Source organism: Nesoenas mayeri (genome assembly GCF_963082525.1).
Source record: "Nesoenas mayeri genome assembly, chromosome: 1".
In the NCBI taxonomy this organism is placed as follows: domain Eukaryota; kingdom Metazoa; phylum Chordata; class Aves; order Columbiformes; family Columbidae; genus Nesoenas; species Nesoenas mayeri.
Window position 1 is genome coordinate 89,034,379 of NC_137541.1, and position 22,593 is coordinate 89,056,971.

Consider the following 22,593-nt stretch of genomic DNA (forward strand, 5'->3'; position numbering starts at 1 on the left):
TTTTACATAAGGTTGGGGATATAGCTAATTTTCCACACCTGTGGCAGAGGACATGCAGGTTTAACTTAACTCTACACAAACTGGTATTAATTCAGGTTCTATACTTGCATTTTTCTTAAAGGAGGGACTTATAGAGGTATAGGATGCCTAGTCAGTAACAGCACCACTCCTACAAAAGCCAGGTTGCTGAGATGGAAAGAAGAGGTGAGCTCGTGAGTCAGCCTTCTGCAAGGTCTTCTTCCTACATCTACATTACCCCTGAAATTCCTGATACACCCACAATGAAGTTTCTGGAGAGAAAACTCCAGCTTTCTAACCTTGCATACCTCCCAAAGGAGGAAAGCATGACCACTAGCCTTGCACTTTCCTAGAAGTGCACAAATTCAAGGGGATTTTCCTCTTCGTAACCAACCAGAATATATTCAGTTTTCATCATATAGGTAAATACTAAGAGTAGAACTATCAAAGCAAAGCTTGTTGCATACCTAGATGCTAAGTTTTATGAAAGTTCTGGATCAAATAGAAAATAAGGCTTGTGAAAATGCAACTGTTCAGAACAAGTGCACCCAAAAATGGAGGAAACAAAGTTTTAGTCATGTTATGTGAAGCACTGACTGCTTCTCCAGGAGGAGATTTTTCTTTACTCTGTAACCTGCCTCTGGGTTCATTAGGTTTATAGTTACCTTGGGAACAACGACAGCAAAAGAACCAGAAAATATTAGATTGGTATTTTATACAGCACTGTCCCCACTTTAAACCAAGAATTTATTTAGCTACAAGAAGGCTGTAAAAATATTCATTTATTGCTTTCATATCCTGTAACTTTTAAATCTTCCTGTAATGTTCTTTCTTCTTTTTTTTCCTTACTTTATATGTATTTTCACCAAATTGGAACACATGTGAACCCTGACAAACTAGGAAAATTATGCAGAGAAACATTTTGAAATACATCACATTTAAATATTCTCAGATTTTTTATTTACATCAAAGTTTTCAATTTTTTATTGTATTTATATTCAATTTATTCTGTGTAGACTTCTAACTCAAAATTCCTATTGTATAAAAAAAATACATTAAATGCTGTTACTGATGTGCTTTTATAATAAATGAAGAGAAATAAGTACTTTTAGAGTGTTTTACCTTCAGGAAGGGTTGCATTCTGCCTTAAAATCACTTATTTTCCACCATTCATTTGGAAGAGTCTAAACAATATTTCATACGTAGTGAAGATGTCTACACTTGACTAGGTGCATTGCAGCAACTAATTTATTTATTGCTAGCACAACATTCACAACTTGCTCATTACCACTTTGTAGTCTACCTTTACATACTGAAAAGAGTCTACTTTACATGGTAAAAAACCAAGAAGTAATACTGCTTTATATCAACCAATATATGCCCAAACCATAAACCAAAAATCCAATCAAATTTTTTTCTTTGGACACCATAAGGACCTAATGTTAATTCTTCAACAGCACATCCTTTTCCAGTCCATCTAGTAAAGCAAAATGAAGTAGAACATAACAACAGAGACTTTAACCTTACCTGAGTGCTTGCTGAAGATGATTCACATCACTGTATTACAAATACATAGAAATGGTGAAATTTTTGAATGAGAAAGGATACATTCGTATGGCTCCTGTTCTTGTTCCAATTGCCAGAATTTTCTGAACTGGGTCAAAAGCTAAGGCAGTGGGTAGATAAGGAAAACCATGGCGAACCGTCTGAAACAGAGCAAATGAGCAAAGTGATTGAACTGTAACCACAGATAACAGCATGTATGTGTTATATTTCAAGTATAGGAAAAGAATCCATATTTTGCCATATGTTGTATTAATTGCAATATTTTTCAAGAAAAGTATTTTAAAAGATACAGTGTTTTGAATACAGAGGTGAATTTCACTTATGCTTATTTCTAGAGACACTCTAATCAGTAATATTTTAAATTATTTTATTGTAACAAAGTTGATTGCGAAGTATATGTCAATATACAACTCGTATATATTGCTCATATGGTACATTGAAAGATAACCTCAACAAGCAAGGCAGCCAAACTGCAAACTGAAAAAAGAGACATACAATATGCTTTTAAAACACTGTTACAAATCACCTCAGCCTCAACAACAGATTCAGCAGAAACAGGACATGTCCAGAGGAAGAGATCCAATAAACCAACAAACTGAATTGAGTCTATGAGGTAAAAATCCTTAATATCAATTTAAAGAACAAACACATCAGAGAAGATGTTCTCAAAATGAGCAACTGAAGCACTTACCCTTTCTTAATCTTCATTTATAATACTATGCTTTTAATTCTAATTCTTCCAGAGATACCTTGGGGAATAAATGAACAGAGCATGCTGCAACACATCCTTGAGTTTGAAGACTGCCTCAAAGAATATCTTAAGTTATCTTAACCTGGAAGTTATGACCAATATGACCTGCCTAATTTTTATGAGGAAGAATCTGATAAGGAAGAACACTAACATAACAAAAAAAATGAAAATAACTACACACACAAATACACATAAAAATGAACTGTAATTCATTTTGTGTGTGAGACTGCTTACATAAAATTGGGTAACAAATAATATATTTAATAATAATAAGAGTGATGTTTTACAATATTTCATATAATATGATATTTAACTCTAGGATTGACTCTTTTTTAGTACATGGTTGGGATTGAAGAGGAAGTACTTTGAAATGAATGAAATTTAACATTTAAAGATTTTTTTTTTCTTCCTTGAAATTATCTTGTTCATGAACTGCCTGCTGAAGTATTCAGCAGTCCCTCTGGAACAGCTTCAACAAAAGGAACTCCTTAATTGCAGACCTGTTGAGTAAAAAGCAGCTGATGATTTCTACAGCTGTATCACTCCAACTTTTCCATTACAGCTGAAAAAATTGAACCAATATTCAAAAGTAGTTTGGGAACAATGAAAGGGAATGTTTTTCAGCAAATAACTTCTTCCTTAAAAGAAAACTTAATCACCTCATACCTTAATTATTGGTGATAATGGGTGTCTTCTTTTAAAATAATATCTATTTATTAGTTTCTAGACTGCAAAAATCCAGAAACAGTCAGTAAGCTGTAGAAAAGTAATTCAATTTTTATGTTAACGTAGACATTTATCAAACATGTCCACAACTCTGTTTCTGGTTTGGTTTGCTTTGTGTTGTTTTTTTGTTGTTGGTTTTTGTTTGTTTGTTTGTTTTTTAAACCATCTCATCTTCCCAAGAGGTAGGATTACTCAAATTTAGTTGTGTTTGTTTGTTTGTTGGGTTGGGTTTTGTTGTTGTTTGTTTGTTTGTCCTGACATCTAAGCTGGAACTAGACTTACATACTATAAAAATGATTTAACCTCTCGTGTCACCAAAAGTGAGGAATTATGAACTGTAGTATTTTCTAGCGTGCTGAATGATTGGCCTAACTGCACTAGTAATTCTCTATTATATGTGAGATTTATGTATTGTTGTGAATAAATGTTCTTCCTTATACAAAAAGCATCATGTTTCATCAACTATATTTTTAATTAATAAATTTTAGAAATCATCTCTATAATAACATTCAATTTTCTAGCAGTTCCAGTCACAGATTTTTCTAATGTTTAGCTTTGACTGGAGCTTTCAGTACTATTTTTTAGACCTAAGGATGCAAAGATCAGTATTTGTCAAGACTTATTTGCATTCTTGCCTTATGTATTTGGCATCTCCTTAGTATTTTCAGTATATCTACAGTCAGCCTTTTCATCTGGAAATTTTAATTGGGTCCTGTTATTGAGACAGAACTATGTTTCAGAAGCACAGTGATGTACATCTTTTCAGGATCATAGTTCAGTAAAAATTCTTGAACTCTAGGATTGACTCAAAAGTGTTATTTCTATAATATTTTGCAGCCATTTTCTAAATTTGAGTATTTACACTATTCCAACTGGGAAGTTCTTGTGAATGCAAAATTCTGCCATTTGCAGAATAATAATAAAAAAATCGTTGAAGTCTACTGAATATCCAAGTAAATAACAATTGTCAAGTAAAATATTTATATTTATTAGGACTCCAAATAAAGGACAAAACCAGTTTTGAAGGAGATGCAGGCTATAATGAACACAGTTAAAACAGAAAAAGGTGTCTTTATGATTGAGATTTTGGCACAAATTAGAGCAGTGTCAGAAGTAATTCTGAAGATCAAGCCTATTCAACAGAAAAACAGGGACAAGCTGTAACACATCAGATCCCCAGACTCTTCTCCTTTGGTCCAACAACCCTTCTATTTTCGAGGGCTGTGAGAAAAGTCAACATGAAAAGCTAGCACTTGAAGTAGATTTTTCAAGTACGCACTGATAAAGCTAGTGTGAGCACACATGTAAGAATGAGTAACAACAGAACTGGGCCTGGGCTTCCTTACAGCATTTACTAAAACAGGTGGAGAGGGGAAGGCCACAAAATTAACTTGATCCTAGGGTGACAAAAAGAACTATGCTCCTACTTAATCTGAATTGTGTCCAGTGTGAACAGTATAGATCAAAACTATCAATGGTGAGCAGAAAAAGCAAAACAAAGTAGATACTTTTTCCCAAAATTAAACTATCGCAATAATGGACAAAAGCAAAAAAAAAAAATACCCTAAAACATCAGAAAGAAATTATTTCAAAGAAATTATTCAAAGAAATATAGGACCTACGTATCCCAAATACCCTAAGAAAGGTGCCCCCCCCCTCTCCAAAAAAAAAAAAAAAAATTAAAAAAAAAAAAAAAGGAGGAAAAAAGCAGACAGCAGATGGAGCCAGGACTGCTTTTCTCCACATTCTCCAGCTTTCTTTTCTGTCTCCTTTCTTGGCATGCTGTCTCTAGAGGCAGTGTGTGCTCCCTAGAACATAAAGTTTATGTGCAATAAGTGAAACAATTTATTTGAAACAGAACAATTACAAATGCAGCTAAAAATGCAGCATATGTCTTTGTTCAGCTTTGTTATTCTCTTTTAAATTCTGTTTTAAATCATTTTAAGCAGATATTCTTATGGTGAATTGCATGGATATATCATTAAAGTGATCTTTACACAACCAGTTTACCTAAATGAATACAGGAAATTGATTATTTGAGCTTGCCAGTATTCTACCAATGAACATCTTGCTATGCTGTACAGAACACAAAAATAATCTCTTCCTGTAGAAGATACCATGATATATTTCATTAGCTGAACAATGGAAATCACACTGGTAATAATACGTAATATCCAGTATAATTGTTCACATGGTGAATAATGCGATTTTTCAGTATAGTTTTTTCTTAACTTTTGTTCTAGGGTAGTTTATACTAGGCTGTAAAGACACCATTTTTTCAAAGTGATTTTTATATTCTCTAAATAGCTTCAGAAAATACAGCACTAAACTCAGTTTTAAAATGTGTCAAGTAACAGGGTTTATAATCAAAACTGTTCCTGTTAATTTGCACAAAGTTAAAATTTTTAACTTTTCTACTAATATTTTACAGATACTCTGTTTTGTGTAATATCTGACAGCAAAAATTATTTAAGTTCACAATTTTTGAGAAGATGTCTACTTGTTACAATCAAAGTATGTAGAATCTGCTTCCAAATTGTGATCAACATGCCACATTCAAAAGTCTCACTGAAGTAAATAATTGACTGGTTTATTGACTAGAGGATGAAGTATTGACAGAAACCTGTATAACCTCTTACTTAGCTATGCAGGAAATAAAAAAATGTCAATGATTACAGCTTTCATCAAGGTTGCGGTGGTGAAAACACATGCTCATAAAGATGAACTGCCATGCATTATATTGCTATTAAGACCATGACATCCCTCCTTTGTAGGCTTCCGTGCCTGGAATCTCTGATTGGTAAGACTGCTCCCTGCTCAGAAATTATCAAAAGAGGACAAGATATCAGTAGGCTTCCAACCTAAGAAAATTATCCAGGAGGGATAAGGTTTTTATTGGCTAAATTTTCATTTTTCAAATGACTGTTTTTTATAAAAATACCAGCTTTGCTAAAACTTTCCAGAATTTCAGTTGCAAGCCATGGGATTCCATTTAGCTTAACCTACATTAGGAACCAGGACCTCTGAGCATGTTCGCAGGATATTCCAAAAACTACTTATGTTTTAATTAGATAACAATACCCACAGATAGTTCTTTTACTCTGCGTGAAGCTAGAAACAGTTGTATGAAAAAGCCATCTGCAAAAGGGACTCTGGAGCTGTGGACTGGGAAGGCTGACTGCTGTCCCTGGCAAGATGGTAAAATAAGGACTCACCACGTGGGTAAAGATCATTGCAGAAGCCAGCAGAGTTTCTACAATGGGAAATCCTGTCTAACTAGTTTTCTCTAATTCTATGAAGCTATCAGCATGCACATAAATAAAGGGGATATGAATATATGTAAGTTTTCCAAAAGCCTTCCATAACATTCCACAGCAATGTTATTAAAGAAACAACATCATAGAACTGAAGAAAAGCTTTTTTTTTGTGGTCTGAGAACTGGTTAGATAACAGAAAACTAAGGACACATTTTAATGGATTTTTACCATGAGGAAAATCCAAAAGTAGGGTACTCCGTGGATGAGTGCTTGGACCAACATTATTCTTCATCTTTAATTATCTACTATATAAATGATAGTGAACACTGACATCTCCAAGTTCATAGCTGATAGTAAGCTCCTTTGGATAGTGAAATTCAGTACCAATGGTAACCAACTCCTGAAAGACCTCATTAGCCTGAATAAGGGGGCAAGAAGGTGACAATGAGCTTCAGTGAGAACAGATGTAAGATAAGGCATCTAGAGAAAAAAAAACCCAAATCTTAACAAGGCTTATACAATGATGAATTTGGAACTAGCATTTATAACTCAGGAAAATGATTTTGTGGGCATGGTTGGCATTCCTCTGAAGTCTTTGGTTTGATATGCAGCAGCAACCCAAAAATGCCACGTAGTATTGGACATTACCAGGAAGAATATAAAGAATAATAGAGAGGGCATAATTTTGCTGCTATAATAAAACCTCTGTGAGCCCATTACTGGACTACTGTATGCAGCTCTGTTCTCTGCATCTGTAGAAGCAGTCAAGTCAGAGCTGATACAGGGAAGGCACATAATGCTTAAGGTGATGGACACAAGCCTTATCATAAAAGACCAAAAGTGCTGCAACTTTGGTTTGGAGAAGAAAACGCTGTGGGAGAATATAACTGAGATTACTGAGATTTACATAGTCGAGAGAGTGGGTGAGGTAAATGTGGAACTGTTTTTCAGCAAACAACAGAGCCACTCAAAACAAACAAAAGATTATTTTAAAACAGAAAACAAAACAAAACAAGACAAAACTTCTTTACACAACAGGTAATGAACTTCTGAAACTTGCTACCATAGGAGCTTGTGAAGGCTGACAGTATCAGCAGGTTCAAAAAGGCATTAGAAAAATACATGGACATTATTGATAAATGGATTCTGAAAGGACTGGCTAAGGATACACTCCGACATCTCCAATCCAGTGATGGTGGATGATGGGAGATTAGAAAGGGAATGGACTGCAGGTGATGATCTAACTTATTACTCTCCCTAAACGACATATTCTATTGCCACTGTCAGAGACTGACTGCTGGGTGATACGGACCATTGGTTTGTCTCAGCAGGGTATTTCTTATGAGATTATTCTCTTCACCAGCAGCAGTGCATCTGAGAGAGGGGGAAAAGGAGATCGGTATTGGTGGAGAAAAACACATGAGAGAAAAAACATGGAAAATGTGCGTACACAAGGGAAAAAGAGAAGTGGTACTGAGACAGGGAATACAGGGGCAGGAAGAAAAGATATGCAGGAAACACTCAAATAATATTTACATATTAATGATATTTACACAGACAACTTTTGACATAGAAAACACTTTCAGCAATAGGCAAATTTGTTTGATCTTTTAATTTTTAAATGACAAAACTTACTTTGTTACAATAGATCACTTAATAAGCTATGGGAGAATTTTGAGAAAGTATCTGTCCTGGACATAAAGGAGACTTCAACTACAACCACAAATTTTAACAGTTTAGTTTCACAAATTCTATACACTGATAATTAGACTTCCATGAAAAAAATCAGAGAAATATATTAGACTATTTGACATGAACTGACTTGTATGTTACACATTTTTGTACTATGACCTTATGAAACCTTTTTTCCTTTGAAAGCAGCTTAATATACTTTAAAAAATTAAAGCATAAGGTTGCAAAAATGAGTTTCAAGTCTATATTATTCATATCTATTGGTTTTACTCTACTACTTTTAAAAAGTCTCTATGCGGAACATAGGACTGTTTTTTGAAACATGCTAGTTCTACCACACATTGCATAACTTCTTCAATTTCCTCATATTGCTCAGCTCTGAAAAATAATGCACATTCAGAGGCATCTTCCAGACAATTAATTTTAAAAATAACTAAAACCTGGCAGTCCTCACTAAAGTGCCTCTTTGCATGACAAAAATCTCTGCAGAAACTTCAGAAATGTGTTTTTCCATTGTCATTTTCATTTCTGCAGACTGGATGTTAAAGACTATCAAATAAGGACGGTCCTATTCACACATGATTCATATTGATTCAATAGCCAAGTTAAGTGAACCACAGGGGAAAACAAGGCATTCTGAATTTCAAAAAGCATCCTCCTCATGCTTGTTCTTTGAAATATACTGTAGTGTATAAAAAATTACAAAATTAATATAATTCCAACTGAAAAATCCACAAATAAATTAGATGACATGGATGCCTGAATTGCATTATTCCCAGTTCACAGCACAGATGAGGCTGGAAGGGAACTCTGCAGACTGTCTAATCCAACCCACCCTGCTCTAAGCAGACTGGTTTTAATCTTATTCATTTGATCTACTTAAATTAGTGTTGCTGTGGCCAAGCAACTGCTTGACAACTACACCATCTTGCCACATCTACCACAGCACTGAGTTACAGCACAGTAGGTTAATAACATAAGTTACAGGGTAATACATGAATTTAATCATCCCAGGGTAGGTATTATCACCTCTGGAGAAATCCCAAGTGGAAGACACATGCAAAATGATTTCACCTCTTCTCATTCCTTCTACAAGAACTCTACTGAGTTAAAAAAAAAAAAAAAAAGAAGATAAACATACAAAAGGGGAGGAAAATGGAGAACACAATGAAGGAATTGCATCCACTGTTCAGTAAATGTGCTATAACAGACTTCCCCCTCTTGCCTTTTAAACTGGCAAGAAATAGGTCATCAACCTATTGAAAAATGCCACAGAGTTGTATTAAACTATATTTGACCTTGACTTTAATGTAAAATAATAAAAAACCCCAATCCTAAAGCACTGATTTCAAAGCTCAATTTGGCCTATGTACTTAAGCAAGACTTCTAGCAAAATGGGGAATTATTATAGTCAAAGTAATTCAAATAGTAGTTCGTATTGATTTTATTGCTGCATCACTTAACCATATTACTCTAAAACTTGAAATAGTTTGATTCAGAATATAATCTGTATGACAAAGATCTGTTTTATGGGTATTTACAAGAATTTTTAAATCATTCAACATGTCTGATAGCAACGAAAGGAAAATATTTTTGTCTTCACTGTCACTGTGGATGCAGAGAAAAACATAATTTCATAACTTTAATGAGAAATGAAAAATAATAAGCTGTTTTTATTATAGTTATACCAGACCAACATAGTGATAGCTCTAATTATTTTGAATGTCTTCTCATTTTTGGATTTTCTGGAACTTTGCTACTTTAGGCTGATTATGTCCTGTTCAGTTATGGCTGATTGTGGTTACTGTTCTGAAGTAGATGTTTTGCTTACTGCTTTCAAAATAATTAATAAAAAAATCAGTCATACTGGGGAATTTAAAAAAATTTGCAAGAGAATTCCACAATTGTTCTACTACAAAAAAGTTATTGAGGTTGGTGTGTGTTTATTTTTTTGTGTGTAGTTTCTTTTATTTGGTTTTTTTTTGTTGTTTTAGTTTGGTTTTAAGGCTATAGAAACACGGTGTTAAAAATCTACTTTGATACAGAAATAATCTGTATTAATTAGTGTATTCCTATGGAAATATTTTATTTTGAAACATAATTTGGCATTCTTGTATACAAATACTATTACCAGATTTCATTACTAGCATTTACAACATTGTTTCCTGTTTCTTACTAATTCATAATTAATCTTATCCTACCTTCTTTATATATGCATATTATACACCATTTGAGAACTTTTTTTTGATGCCAAACTGAGAATTTCATCTGGAGATACTGGCTAGGATCTCATTTCACATATGGTAAAGACAAATTCCAAATGAAATTGAGATATTTTGTGGCATCTTTTTGCCCTCTAACAGCAGTGAAATCCAGCAGATCTTGCACATTACTATCCCCCCCCTGCATTGCTCATGATGCTACCAAGGGCATAGCTCACAGACACAAATGAAGACACTATATGCAAAGATCATAAGAATCAGATCTCTGTTTACATAACCACATGCCAGTTTTCCTGCCTTTGCCTCATTCAGTGAGCATTTAAAATATATCTAGGGATATCAACAATGAGTAAACTGGGGTTCTTTGGACCCACTACAATTAACTTTCATCCACAGCTAGGATGGAATGTACCTATAATACAACTGACGCTGACCAGGTGTAACTGGAAGCACACATCCATCCTTAAGGGATACAATAGTTGGAACGGGATGAACGAAGCTGAGATGAGCATTATTTATTATGATTTTTTGTGATATCCAGTGGATAATGCAGAGATTTTCTCACAGGAACCACTGCAAAGAACACAGACAGAATAGCATCCATCCTTCCCACATGTTGTGTACCGTTCAAGCCAACTGTGATGGTGAACAGGAATAAAATATAAGCAGACACTTCAAAAATATAAAAATATGCTATGAAGATTAGATTGCCGTACATACAGATGTAACTGAACACTACCTGAATAAGGGACCTGACTTCTGAGTGTATGGCCTCTCAGCATTCTTATATAGCATATTTTAAAATGAAATATAAATTATTCTTTTTAATGGACTGGATTCAAATTCTTCATAAAGACATGGTACCATACACACCTGTACCTGCACATAAACCACTGACTGGTTTTGAGTACATGCATTCATCAACTCCAAGCCTTAAATATTAAGGGTCTTTTTTTTGTTGTTCAGTACTGTATGCAACTTCAAAGGATCCATAAAAAGTGTACCTCATCAGACTTTGACCCTAGCTACAGGAGACAGATTGTCTCTAGTAGTTTTTACTATTCATAGTCTGTGCTGGTGATCTGTTAGGAGTGGACACAGCACTGTACAAAGATAACATCTTATTACATTTGAGCATATTTACCAGCCATCTGTACCTAACAATATTGCTTTCTCTCCTCTCCACAGATGCACACTACTTAGACTTCTAATCATACAGTCCTGTAACTTTCCCCTATAATGATGCTAACATACATTGTGACAAATTAGTATAACCTTATGAGCTGCTTTTACAAACACATTTTCTTAGAATAAGTAACAGACCAATACATTCACGTAGCTTAAGGTATATTAGTTCACTTTGCTACTGCTTTCTTATCTCCGCTTATAAAGTGAAGGTACTAATCCTAGCTTTCCACAGGATTTTCACATAGACCTCCAAAAGGGGTTTGGGCATATACCATACGCCAGGGAGTATCAGATGTCTCAGAATCAGAGTCAGATAGGAACCAAGATTCATCTAAACTAACCAAGTGAGATAGAGTCCACCTTAGATTTATTCCACCTCCACTAAGGACAGCTGCATATTTTATGCAGTATATGTATTTCTGCTTGGGAAAAAAAAAATCTCCCACTATTTCATATTTTTATCCATGAACCTCTAAGTAATTTCTCAGTCATTTCTTAAAAAAAAAAATGAAGCATAAGTCTTTTTTCTTTCAGGAATAAGTAGGGAAAAGAGTTGCTTATATAACTAATGTTTTACAAGACAGATTTACAGTCAGAATACTTGCTGCGATACAGGGCAACAAGGTTTCCTTCATCCTTCCAGAAAAGATTCAAAACCGCTTTTTCCAATACAATAGTAAGAAAATTTCTCATTAACTGGTGGTCCACAGCTGAGGTACAGTATATCCAATGTGTCCAGTACCCACTAGCCAGCAATAACAGTTAAGAGTATAAAAATGATGGAACACAAAGTGAAGGAGAGATAACAAGAGAAAACTTGGGGATAGGGACTAACTTTGGGAGAAAAGCCCTGTGTCTCAGGTATAAACTCAGTACCGTTCTCAGAGGATGAGAGACAGCATCAGCACACTCAGTTGTAGAGGTCAGACCTGTGCTATGCAAATGTGGAGACACTGTACTCCTCAGTATATTCTACATTTTTGGTTTGTTTTTTTTTCACTGTTTCCAGGATATGCAGGGGTTTCTCAGTCCCATCATCAGCTCAGGGAAGGAAGACTTGAGTTCTGATGGTCTGATCTCTGAACCAGTGCCTGTGAAAAAGTGATTCCTGAACAGACAAAATATTAAGCTAGCCTTAAAAAATACTTCCAGTGAGGAGGGACATTCTGTCTTTCTCATGAGGAAGAAGTATATCCTGATTTTTGGTTATTTATCCAAGGACTCCATGTGATTGAAATTAATTAATTGTTGCATTAAAAAAACAAAGCAAAACATAAAAAGGCCAACTCGAAATGGCACATAAAATTATAGTAAGTAGTTTAACTTTTAGGTTGCCCTGTGCGGAGTCAGGAGTTGAACTCTGTGATCCTTGTAGGTCCCTTCCAACTCAGGATATTCTTGTATTGCTAAAAATGCACAGTCAACCACAAAAAGCAGAAAAATTAGAATATACACAAACTAAGATAATCTATGCAACATCGATTTGTTCCTCCTTTATAAAGATTAAATAAATAATCTTTTTCTGCCATAGAACTTTTCCCTCCATGGACACTAGTCTGGTCTGTCCTATGGACAAACTAAAATTAAAGAGCTGTTGTCCGTCAAACTTGTCTATTTGGTATAAAATAGGAAGGTGCAAGGTAGAATTCAGATAGAAAATTGCAGGAAGGAAATTCTATCAATGCTCTTATCACTTAGTTTTATAAACGATCAAGCTAAGGGCCATTAATTAAGCTTTTCACATGTGGCTGCTAATCATGTTTCCATTTTGTGGCTGGCCAATTTGAGATACTGGAGGTGGATGATATTCAGACATCTTAGGTACAATTCACAGGTCAAATCTGGAGCCAGAATTCCATCTGTAGTCATTTGAGACAGGAAGGAAAATCAGAGTCATCTGGTTACCTAAGGTGGACATATAAATTGACAGTATGAACAACTATCCTAAAGACTCTTCTGTAGATGTGCAGAATACTTGCAACAGAATGTGAAAACAATTAGAGGCATAATGGGAAGAGTTAAGTGGTATATAAATGTAGAGAATATGCTAAAACAAACAAACAAACAACAAACAAACAGATCCAAAGAAGGTCAAACTGGAAACTCAAAACAGTGGCCGCTAAATAATCTGGCATTTGTGATTTTCTGTGCCTCCATGCCTCATCTATACGGTAGGAATAATAAAATCTCCATCTGACAGAAATATTATCAAGGGCGATTCCTTAATGTTTATAAAGCTTTCAAAACCACAGTGGTGAGCACTTCTGTTGTGAAAGTCCATGGGGAACTTCACACTCAGGTATGCTCTGAGTTCTAAGTAAGTAAAAAAATATTGAAGTGCTTTCCATTGAGCAAATGCCATTCGTTTTACTAAATTTGACCTATAGAAGAAATACGGGATCATGGAATTCAAGGTTATATGTATAAGCAAACTTAGGAAATCTGGAACTTTCAAGTGCTTTGTTTTGCAGCCATAAAAATCTTAAAATGGTTTTGAATCTGCAGTTACACATGTGGGCCATGAAGGGTCTGCATTAATGCAGTTAGGATTAATATTTGATTAATAACCGAACATAATGATGCAAAAATATACATTTTTTTTAGAAAAAGACCAAAAAAAAATTGTCTAGTTATACTACTATAGGTAGCTTTAAATGTTCAAAGTTCTTAAAAAGTAAGCTTTTAATGTGCTATGCTCTTTACCACCAATGAGTCCTACTTCTAATTAATAAAAACAGTTTTAAAAGAAAAATACATTATGTATCACACATTTCATAAAATTAACACCATCTAATTACAGAGGTATCATTTATGAATCTGTAGTTTTAAACAGAATAATATCTAAACTGTCATATAGGAAAAATTGTTCCCAACACTACCTCATTTACCACTTAAGTGTTGCATGAACTCTGAGCGCTTAAAGTAAGGATTAATACTTAATTTAAAATGGGATTTCTCTGAAATGTAGCACTTGACACAAGTTTGGGGTTTTTTGTTGCTTTTGTTTGGCTCGTGTTTTTTGAGGGGTGTTTTGTTTGTTTGGTTGGGTTTTTTTGGTTTTTTAGTTCCCCCCACCCTGGCTGAGCTTACTAAGGAAACAACACAGATTAATCCAACAGCTCAAGCTTACTAAAACACTGTGGATAGCTTATAACAAAGACTTTAAAAAAAAATCCTTCATAACCAAAACCAGAGCTATCTGCTTCTGCAGAACTGTTTTTAAACTGCCATTCCAAAATTCATCTTCTATTATCATTGAACTGTAGCTTCATGTTGCATTTGCAGTTAAAGTACCTACTTGACTGCTGTCAGAGGGACTAAATGTTCATCTTTGTGGGTTGACAAAATTAAGTACTACCATCTGTAAACTCTCAGAATTAAAATTTAAGACTGCCTTATAGGATATCCAGATAATTAAGGTATTTTAACTGGCTGCTGATTGGATGCAAACTGAGGGCCTGGTTTTGTCCAGGATAAGTAGGGTTAGGAAGGCACAATTGTAATTGGCAATGGGCTTCCATACCAGTTTCAATGAAAACCTAAAAAGACTCTGGCCTCCACGGGTTTTGTAAAAAGACTCAGCAATGCACATATTAAAACTATGACTATATGATCAAAATGAATAATATAGCAAGATTCAAGACAGTAATAACATTGAAGACCAGTTTTGCAGAGAATAAAACTTTTTTTTGTTTCAGGTTTCAAAGGCAGTCCATAACCATCAGAGTTTGGGGAATAATTCTATGAGAAGATTAATTTGGTTGTTCTTGGATCTTTTCTAGGGTATCTAATTGCTGCCTACAGCTTAAGAAATCCTAGACCAGTTTAATTGTATGTCTAGTAAAGTGCAGTTGTTACTATGCTCTTAACTGAGGTCTTGATTTCAAACATTTTCTGGATAAAGTTATCAATGTCATGCTCTACAAATTCAGCTCTATGACTGTTCTTCAAGAAATGCTCAAGTAGTTCTCAGAGAATCTATCTTCATGAAGAATATGCAGTCTGTGTTCAGAAAAATTATATCTTTATTCTTATTCAGTTGTCCCCAACTGCATCATCCCCTAACAATCAACCTTCTGCAAAAGTAATAAAATTACTTTTTTCTTCTTTACTGTTCATTCTGATCCAAGTTCTATTCAAAAGATTTACAACATCCTAACTGTCATCTCACATCCTATATTAGTAGGACATCTCTCCTCAGTGCTGTATATTAGTTTCTATATGCTATGGACAAACATAAGTGAGCCTAAGAAATCCTTGCCAGAAAGAAAAAAATATATATGTATATATATAGAGAGGGAAAATATAAAGGAGCAAAACCAAGGAAACTAGGTTTATCCCCATTAAAATTAACATAGACTTTACTAAAATATTCTACAGGATCATGCCTAGTTTTTGGCATGATGCTGCTGTCTCACACATTCAATTCAATTAATGTGAACCATAACAGGTATTTTCATGATTTTCACTTCGATATCCAAACCCTAAGAGCAGCCCTACAAATAACATAAACTATACCTCAGCTTCTTGTTGTCACAAAATACAGTTCTGACAAAATTTCACATTACATGAATACTTTGAAAAGAGTGCCATTGATTTGTTCATACAGCTACCAACATATAAATTTATCATGCTTTTAAAGGCCTTAGCTATTTCATACGTAATAGTTTCAAGAATATGTTTAGTCTTTCAGTACAGAAGTTTACATTAATGATTTAAACATAAATGCCCAAAGTAACTCATTGTGAGCATCTCCATGTAAAATTAAATATTCTATATTCTTCTATTATTTCAAATAGACATTGTGCTAATAAGCATCCTAAAAATGTTACCAAATGGGGAGAGTGCTTTCACATGTATTACTAATGAAATCAGGTGTGTTACTAATAAAAACAGTGCTCCGGTAGAGGACTGGATCTGTGTTGTTAGACCTCCCACAAACTTCATAAAGGCAATTTATTTAAGTAAGAATGGCAGGGTAAGGCCCTTTAATTCTTAAGTATGAGTCAGCTTTTATGTTTCATATCTAAACGAAGATTTTATAATCGGCAAAGAAAGTAAAACCAGTTCAAGGTGCTACTTGGACTGTGAGCCCATCTGCCTTGATCCTGCAGATGATAACAAGCCAAAACTGCCATTAGCTTTACTCAGTTCTGTGTGCAGCAGTGTCACAGATCATAGATCCTTAAATATGCAGCCCATGTAACTTATGTAACTTAACATGAAAATACCCAACTGAAATACCAGAAACTCTACACAACAAAAGCTCAGGGAAGACAAAGCTTGAATTTTATGTGTTTTGCTGCAATTTAATCTAATCCCAACTGAGGTAGAAATTATGGCTCAGACCTTGCACCCTGAAGCATGCAGAGTGAAAGCTGTGCCTGCATCAAGTCCCACTGCCTTCAGTACACTTGCATAGCACAACGCAGGATCGGGGCCTGTGGGGTTTGGTTGGTTCATTCAAACATGTAATGTTACTAAACTGTAATATAGCTGATTAAGTAGAGCCTGTTGAATAAACATTGCAGTATTTTATGAGCACATAATCACTGAGTGTTTTGGAAGTTTGCTTTTAGCATACCTTTGTATATTGAAAAAAGGAAGCTGGCATTTCATCTACTATAAAGTAGACTTCTGCAGTACCATGCATTCATAAGCAAGAGCTGCTGCAAACAACCAAAAGCCTTTCTAAACAAATATTTACTTTGTTGAGAACATTTCAACTTGAGAGCTAAGACAGGCAAAAATTGCCTACTGAAATCTTCTCAAAATGACATATTCCTGTATGCCAAACAGATATATTTGCAAGTAGATCTATCAGAACATAACACCATCTTCAAGTAATATCAAGACAAAGAAAGGAAATAACTGAGACTAGGCAGAATCTTTCTTTACATCTTATATTGCCTTTTTTTTTTCAAATATGGCATATGAAATAAAAATATATCACACTAAATACAGGACTTTGGCCCTATCAAATGACTTAAACATGAAGAACTATGTTGAGTTTTAGCCTTACTTAGAAGTCTCAGAATGTCAGACCTTCTAATGCTACCTTAACGTATCTTGATTACTTGCATCATCTTTTTACTGAAGTGACAAAAATGGGAAATCGCTGTACTGAATACCTGCAGTTTCACAAAAGGCTAAGTTACTGTGTACGTAAGCAAGAGGAGTCAAATTCTGTCCTGGGAAGCAGGAATGATTCTAATGCACTGATCACTGAGACACTATTATACTACCAAATAAGTTGACTCAAAAGGTTTGAGCCTGTTCTGGTTCAGGGTGGCAAAGGACTAAAAACCTCCAGAAATTAGAATTATGTAGAACGTATTCCAAAGGTCTCTGACCCTTTAAGCCATGAGGGCTCATCCTTCTTCCCCTGAACTCTGTAAGGGTTTTGACACCAGCTGTAGCTGAAAAACAAATAGACTAGAACCATGAAATTTGAGATCAGGAAAGCTGTGTGTTTCACAAGAACCAGATCTGCACACAAACTGTCTTATTAGCTTGTCTTGTTTGTTTATATTTCTTCCTTCTTCCCAAAACACAAAAAGAAATGAGAATGTGCTGGAGTTGACCATAACCTAAATTTCAAATCAATTGGTATCTGGTTAATAAAAGGAAAATATATACTTAATAGGTGAAGTTAATTTACTCTTAATAATGTAAATTGCACTAATTAAGAATTCTGGTTTTGAATCTTCTAAGCAAAATAAATAAGCAAACAAAACTTCTAGTAAAGCCAACAGAATTAATGTCGAAGTTAATAGCAGAGGATTATAATTTCTGCTTTTGGTTGGTCTTCATTACAAAACTATGGTTTTCATATTCCAAGGTTGGTCAGAAGTACCAAATAGTTTGTACTGATTTTACTTGTGCATTTAAGAACACCACTGAAAGCTGTGTTGTAGCAAACATATTCAAAACATGGACACACAGGGATATCTTATGCTTTCTACTCAAAGAACATTCCCACTTAAGGACCTAAACAACATATAAAACCCCATGCCAAACAGATCTGGCAACTTTGAATATTCATGCTGTCCTACTAAGTTTATCGTCATATAATCATAATCTTCAGTACTAACACTAAAAAAAACCCCTCAAATCTACAGCCAGTCCCTCGAAAATCATTGAATTATCAGGTTTAGTAACCAACACACTGTCTTTTATTTCTAGCTTGTGACTTTTCCTTAAAAAAGGAAAGGAAAGGAAAGGAAGAGAGGATGATAAAGTGAGGAAGGGAAGTAGATGTATACAGTTTTGAATTTCTAATGACTTGCAAATGTTATCTGTGCTAGCACCAATTTATTTGCTTTCCTGCCCACAATCTTGTTACTCATTTGGGATCTGAGCATAAATTAGGATTTGGACCTGAATGCTGAAATGAAGATTTCTACTAATTTACTGACCACCCCAACTCTGCAGCAGGAAGAAAACAACAACAACAACAAAACCCACAACAAATACACACACAAAACCAGGAACAAAACCATCAACGAGATCTCTGTCTTTTCACTTCAAAGTCCTTATACAACCACTGCAGTTCTCAAGTAAGAGGCTTATTGATGTCATATTACTGCCCTCACACACAATGTAGCTTTTATTATTTCCATGGTAAAAAAAAAAAAAAAATTACAGCCCTTACCTTACAAATCTGAAAATAATCTGAAGTGAGCGTCTCCTGGATCTCATCTCTGGGAGTCCCTGCAGCTCCTGCAGTCCCTCCTGGGTGCATGGAGCCGCCACCAGCCCCACTTCCACCGCCACTGCCACCACCACTGCTTCCACTGGGGGATGAGGCAGTTAAACCATCCAAAACTTTGCGAAAATTAAATTTCTTCATTTTGGAAAAATCTTTTGGAAGATTTGGGGAGTGAGCAGGGATGTGTTGCAACACATTCAGCTACACGTAGCGAAAGAAAAAAGTCTTTAACGGTCCTCTGAGTGAGGCAGCACTTTAGTCCCTTGTACCGAACAATGTCAATATTAGGTATAATTGAGTGAAAAATACAAAGGCTTCATTTTGTCAGACGCCAAAGCTACCTGCAACGGTCCTTTTAAAAAATAAATAGAAAAATATTCCACAAGCAGCAGAACTAAGATTTAGGTTCAAACAAGGAATATGGAACAACCGTCATCGGGTTCGCTCACAAAAATCCACATTTAGCAGTGGTTAAAACCGAAAAGTAAATGAAAAATTCAAGCCGGCATCCGAAACAGTAGACTCCACGTCTCTATCTTTGCTGCTTAAGATCTGCCTTCGGTACTTGGCTATCTGAACAAAACTACAAAAACTCGGCTACATTCAATGCCCTCTCCCCCTCAAACCCCTTGCAGTCCGGGGTGTGTTTGCCTCCGGGGCTTCGGGGGAGCCGACTCCCCGCCACCGCTCTCCGCCCGCAGCCGCTGCCGCGACTCTCGCTACCGAGTTCCCTGCCGCCTCGGCGAGTGCCGGCAGCCGCTGCCGCCCTTGATCCTCCTTTTCTCCTCGGGCTCCCGGCCCCACAGCGGGGTGGGAGCCCCTCACTCTCCTCGCCGCCCGCCCACCCTGCGCCGCCCCGGCCGCCGCGCCGTGAGGACCGGGCGACGGTAACGAGCGACCCCCTCAGCCAGCCCGGCCGTCCAGGGCCGACCACCTGTCCCGTCCCTGAGGTGACGGACCCCTCAGCCCTCCCGCCCGCCCCGGTCACCGAGCCTGTGCCGTCGCCGTGCACAGGGAGAGGGGGACCGGACTCTCTCGGCGCCGGGAGTAACCGGGGCGACGCTCGCTCTGAGGCGACGGTTCCTAACGGTCCTCAGGGACGCCTGCGTCTGGCGCGGGGCGGGCCGCGGCAGGAGCGGAGCGGAGCGGAGCGGGGCAGGGGAGGGGAGCGCAGGGCGGCTGCGGTCCCAGCCGGCTGCGGCGGCTCCTGTCCGCCCGGCGCGCTCGCAGCCGCTCTCCGAGGTACTGAAATCTCCGCCGGCGGAGGCGGCAGCCGCAGCTCCTCCTTCTCCTCTTCCTCCTCCTCCTCCTCCTCCTCCTCCTCCCCCACGCCCTCCCTCCACGCCCCGCCCAGCCCGCCGCACCAGCGCGCGCCCGGGCGCCCGCACCCCGCCCCTTCCCCGGAGCGCGCGCCCGGCTGTACTGGGAGGAGAGCAGGAGGGAAGGGCGGGGGAAAGGCTGGTGATTGACAGCAGTGGCAGCTTGCGATTGGTTGCTGAGGGAGAGTCGGGTGGATGTGAATGGCAGAGAGGCGAGGAGGGTGGGAACTGCTCTCAGCGATTCAGCCGCCGGCAGGCTCCAGGCGCAGCCTCATGCCGGCGCTTGCTACGGTAGGGACAGCATGGCTGACCGCCGCTGTGAGCCGCGGCATCCGATTGGGACGCCGCAAAGATGGGCACGCGTTCCCACCAATGGGAAAGGCCACACGGGGAGTTTTTCCTCCCCCAAACTCCCGAGCTGTCAGGCGCCTTCCCTCCGCGACGCCCCGCCCCCTCAGCGCAGCCGGGTGTGTGGGGCCCGGGGGCGGGGCCAGTCTCGTGGCGGGGAACCTGGGGACAGCGCGGGGGCGGGGCCCTCCGCTCCGCCGGCCACGCCCCAATGCGGCGGGAGCGGGAGCGGCTCCTGGCGACGCGGGGTGCGCAGCGCTGCGGCCGCTCCGAGCGCCGTGAGCTCCCCGCGGCGGGAGCGTGAGGGGCAGCGGGGCTGGAGGGGGACACAGCCCGCGGTAGTTCCTGTCAGTGCGGAGAGCTGAAGTTGGTTGCTCAGCTTCAGGTCGAACAAACCCAAAATGTGACGGGAGGTCGCGGTCCCGGCGGTGACAGAGCGAGGCGCTGAGCAAGAGGGAGTCTCCATTTCCCGCCGGGGTGCAGAGCGATCTGTGCGGGTTGGTGTCCAGCCCGTCTGCCGATACTGGCTGGCACCTCGAGTGCAAGTCCCCTTTTTCTTCCCAAGAGGAATAAGATAACCCCTGGCTGCCCTTTCAGGCGCTTGTGTGGATGGTTGGGTGATTCGCAGAACCACATAATAGTTTGGGTTGCAATGGATCTTCAAAGGTCACCTAGTCTGGCTCCCCTGCAATGAGCAGAGACATCTGCAACTAGATCAGGTTGCTCAGAGCCCTGTCCAGCCTGGTCTTAAATGTCTCCAGGGATGGGGCATCTACCATCTCTATGAGCAACCTGGGACAGTGTTTCACCACTCTCCTTGTAAAAAAATTCTTTCTCATGTCTAGCCTGAGTCTCCCCTCCTTTAGTTTAAAACCATTACACCTTGTCCTATCACAACTAGACCCCGCTAAAAAGTCTGTTCTCATCTTTCTTATAGGCTCGTTTTAAGCACTGAAAGCCTCAATAAGGTCTCACTGGAGCATCTTCCAGGCTGAATCTCGAGGGCTTGCTCTGAGGCCATAGAAGCATGCAACATGGAATGGCATCTCCGGCCTCCATGCTGCCATGTGCCACGAGAAGCTTTATACTGCACACAAGACTCTATAAAAAGGTTATTCAGGTCAGAAACAAATGAAATAGCTATTAAAAGTGACTCATGGCACAGTGCTGTCAAGGTAGTTGGAAGCTTGGAACTGACTAAAACCGTGTAAAGAACAAACTTGTTCTGTACAGTACTGAGAATATAGCACCTCTGCTTATATAATAAAGTCACAGAAATGATGCACATTGGTCACCTCACTTTACAGCTTCTTCAAGAGTGCTTAGTATAGTTCTTATACACCCTCCAATACCTAATCTGCTTTTTGTAAATCCTACAGTTCTGTGAAGAAAGGTAGTGTTTATTTCAGCTTCTGGCACTGAGCCCTTTTTTTAAACAAAACAAAACAATACAAAACAAAACAACAACTTTGGATCATCACTGTGTGTTAACAGGTTCTCCCCACTTAAAAGATAAAAAAGATTCCAGTGAAGTTCGAAGAACAACTGTAGCTTCACTTATGGCCTCATGAAAAATAAAGGATACATTGCTGATGGAACTGGAAAGGTTGATAAGTTTCTGTAGCCGGAAAAAAGGAGCAGAACTTTGTATTGGAAACAAAATATATGAGGGCTGTGGCTGGGAGACAGAAATGAAAAAGAGGATGGACTGAGTAAGCAAATATGTAAAGATATAAGTGCAGGTTTTTGGAGAATAAGGAACAGTCAAAACAACGCAGTTGAAGCTATTCAAAGA

The 22,593-nt window shown here is 38.0% G+C and overlaps 1 protein-coding gene across 2 annotated transcripts in view; it reads right to left on the bottom strand.

The window, feature by feature from the left end:
- The window catches only part of STXBP5L (syntaxin binding protein 5L), a gene marked incomplete at both ends in the record, with an annotated part of 197,112 nt that extends 177,840 nt beyond the window's left edge, over nucleotides 1–19,272 (bottom strand). For both annotated transcript variants that reach the window (XM_080354706.1, XM_080354705.1), the window contains 2 exons: nucleotides 1,627–1,724; nucleotides 19,075–19,272. In XM_080354706.1, coding sequence (XP_080210832.1) covers nucleotides 1,627–1,724; nucleotides 19,075–19,272 — 296 coding nt within the window. The remainder of the gene's footprint in view (nucleotides 1–1,626; nucleotides 1,725–19,074) is intronic.
- Nucleotides 19,273–22,593: the final 3,321 nt, after the last annotated feature.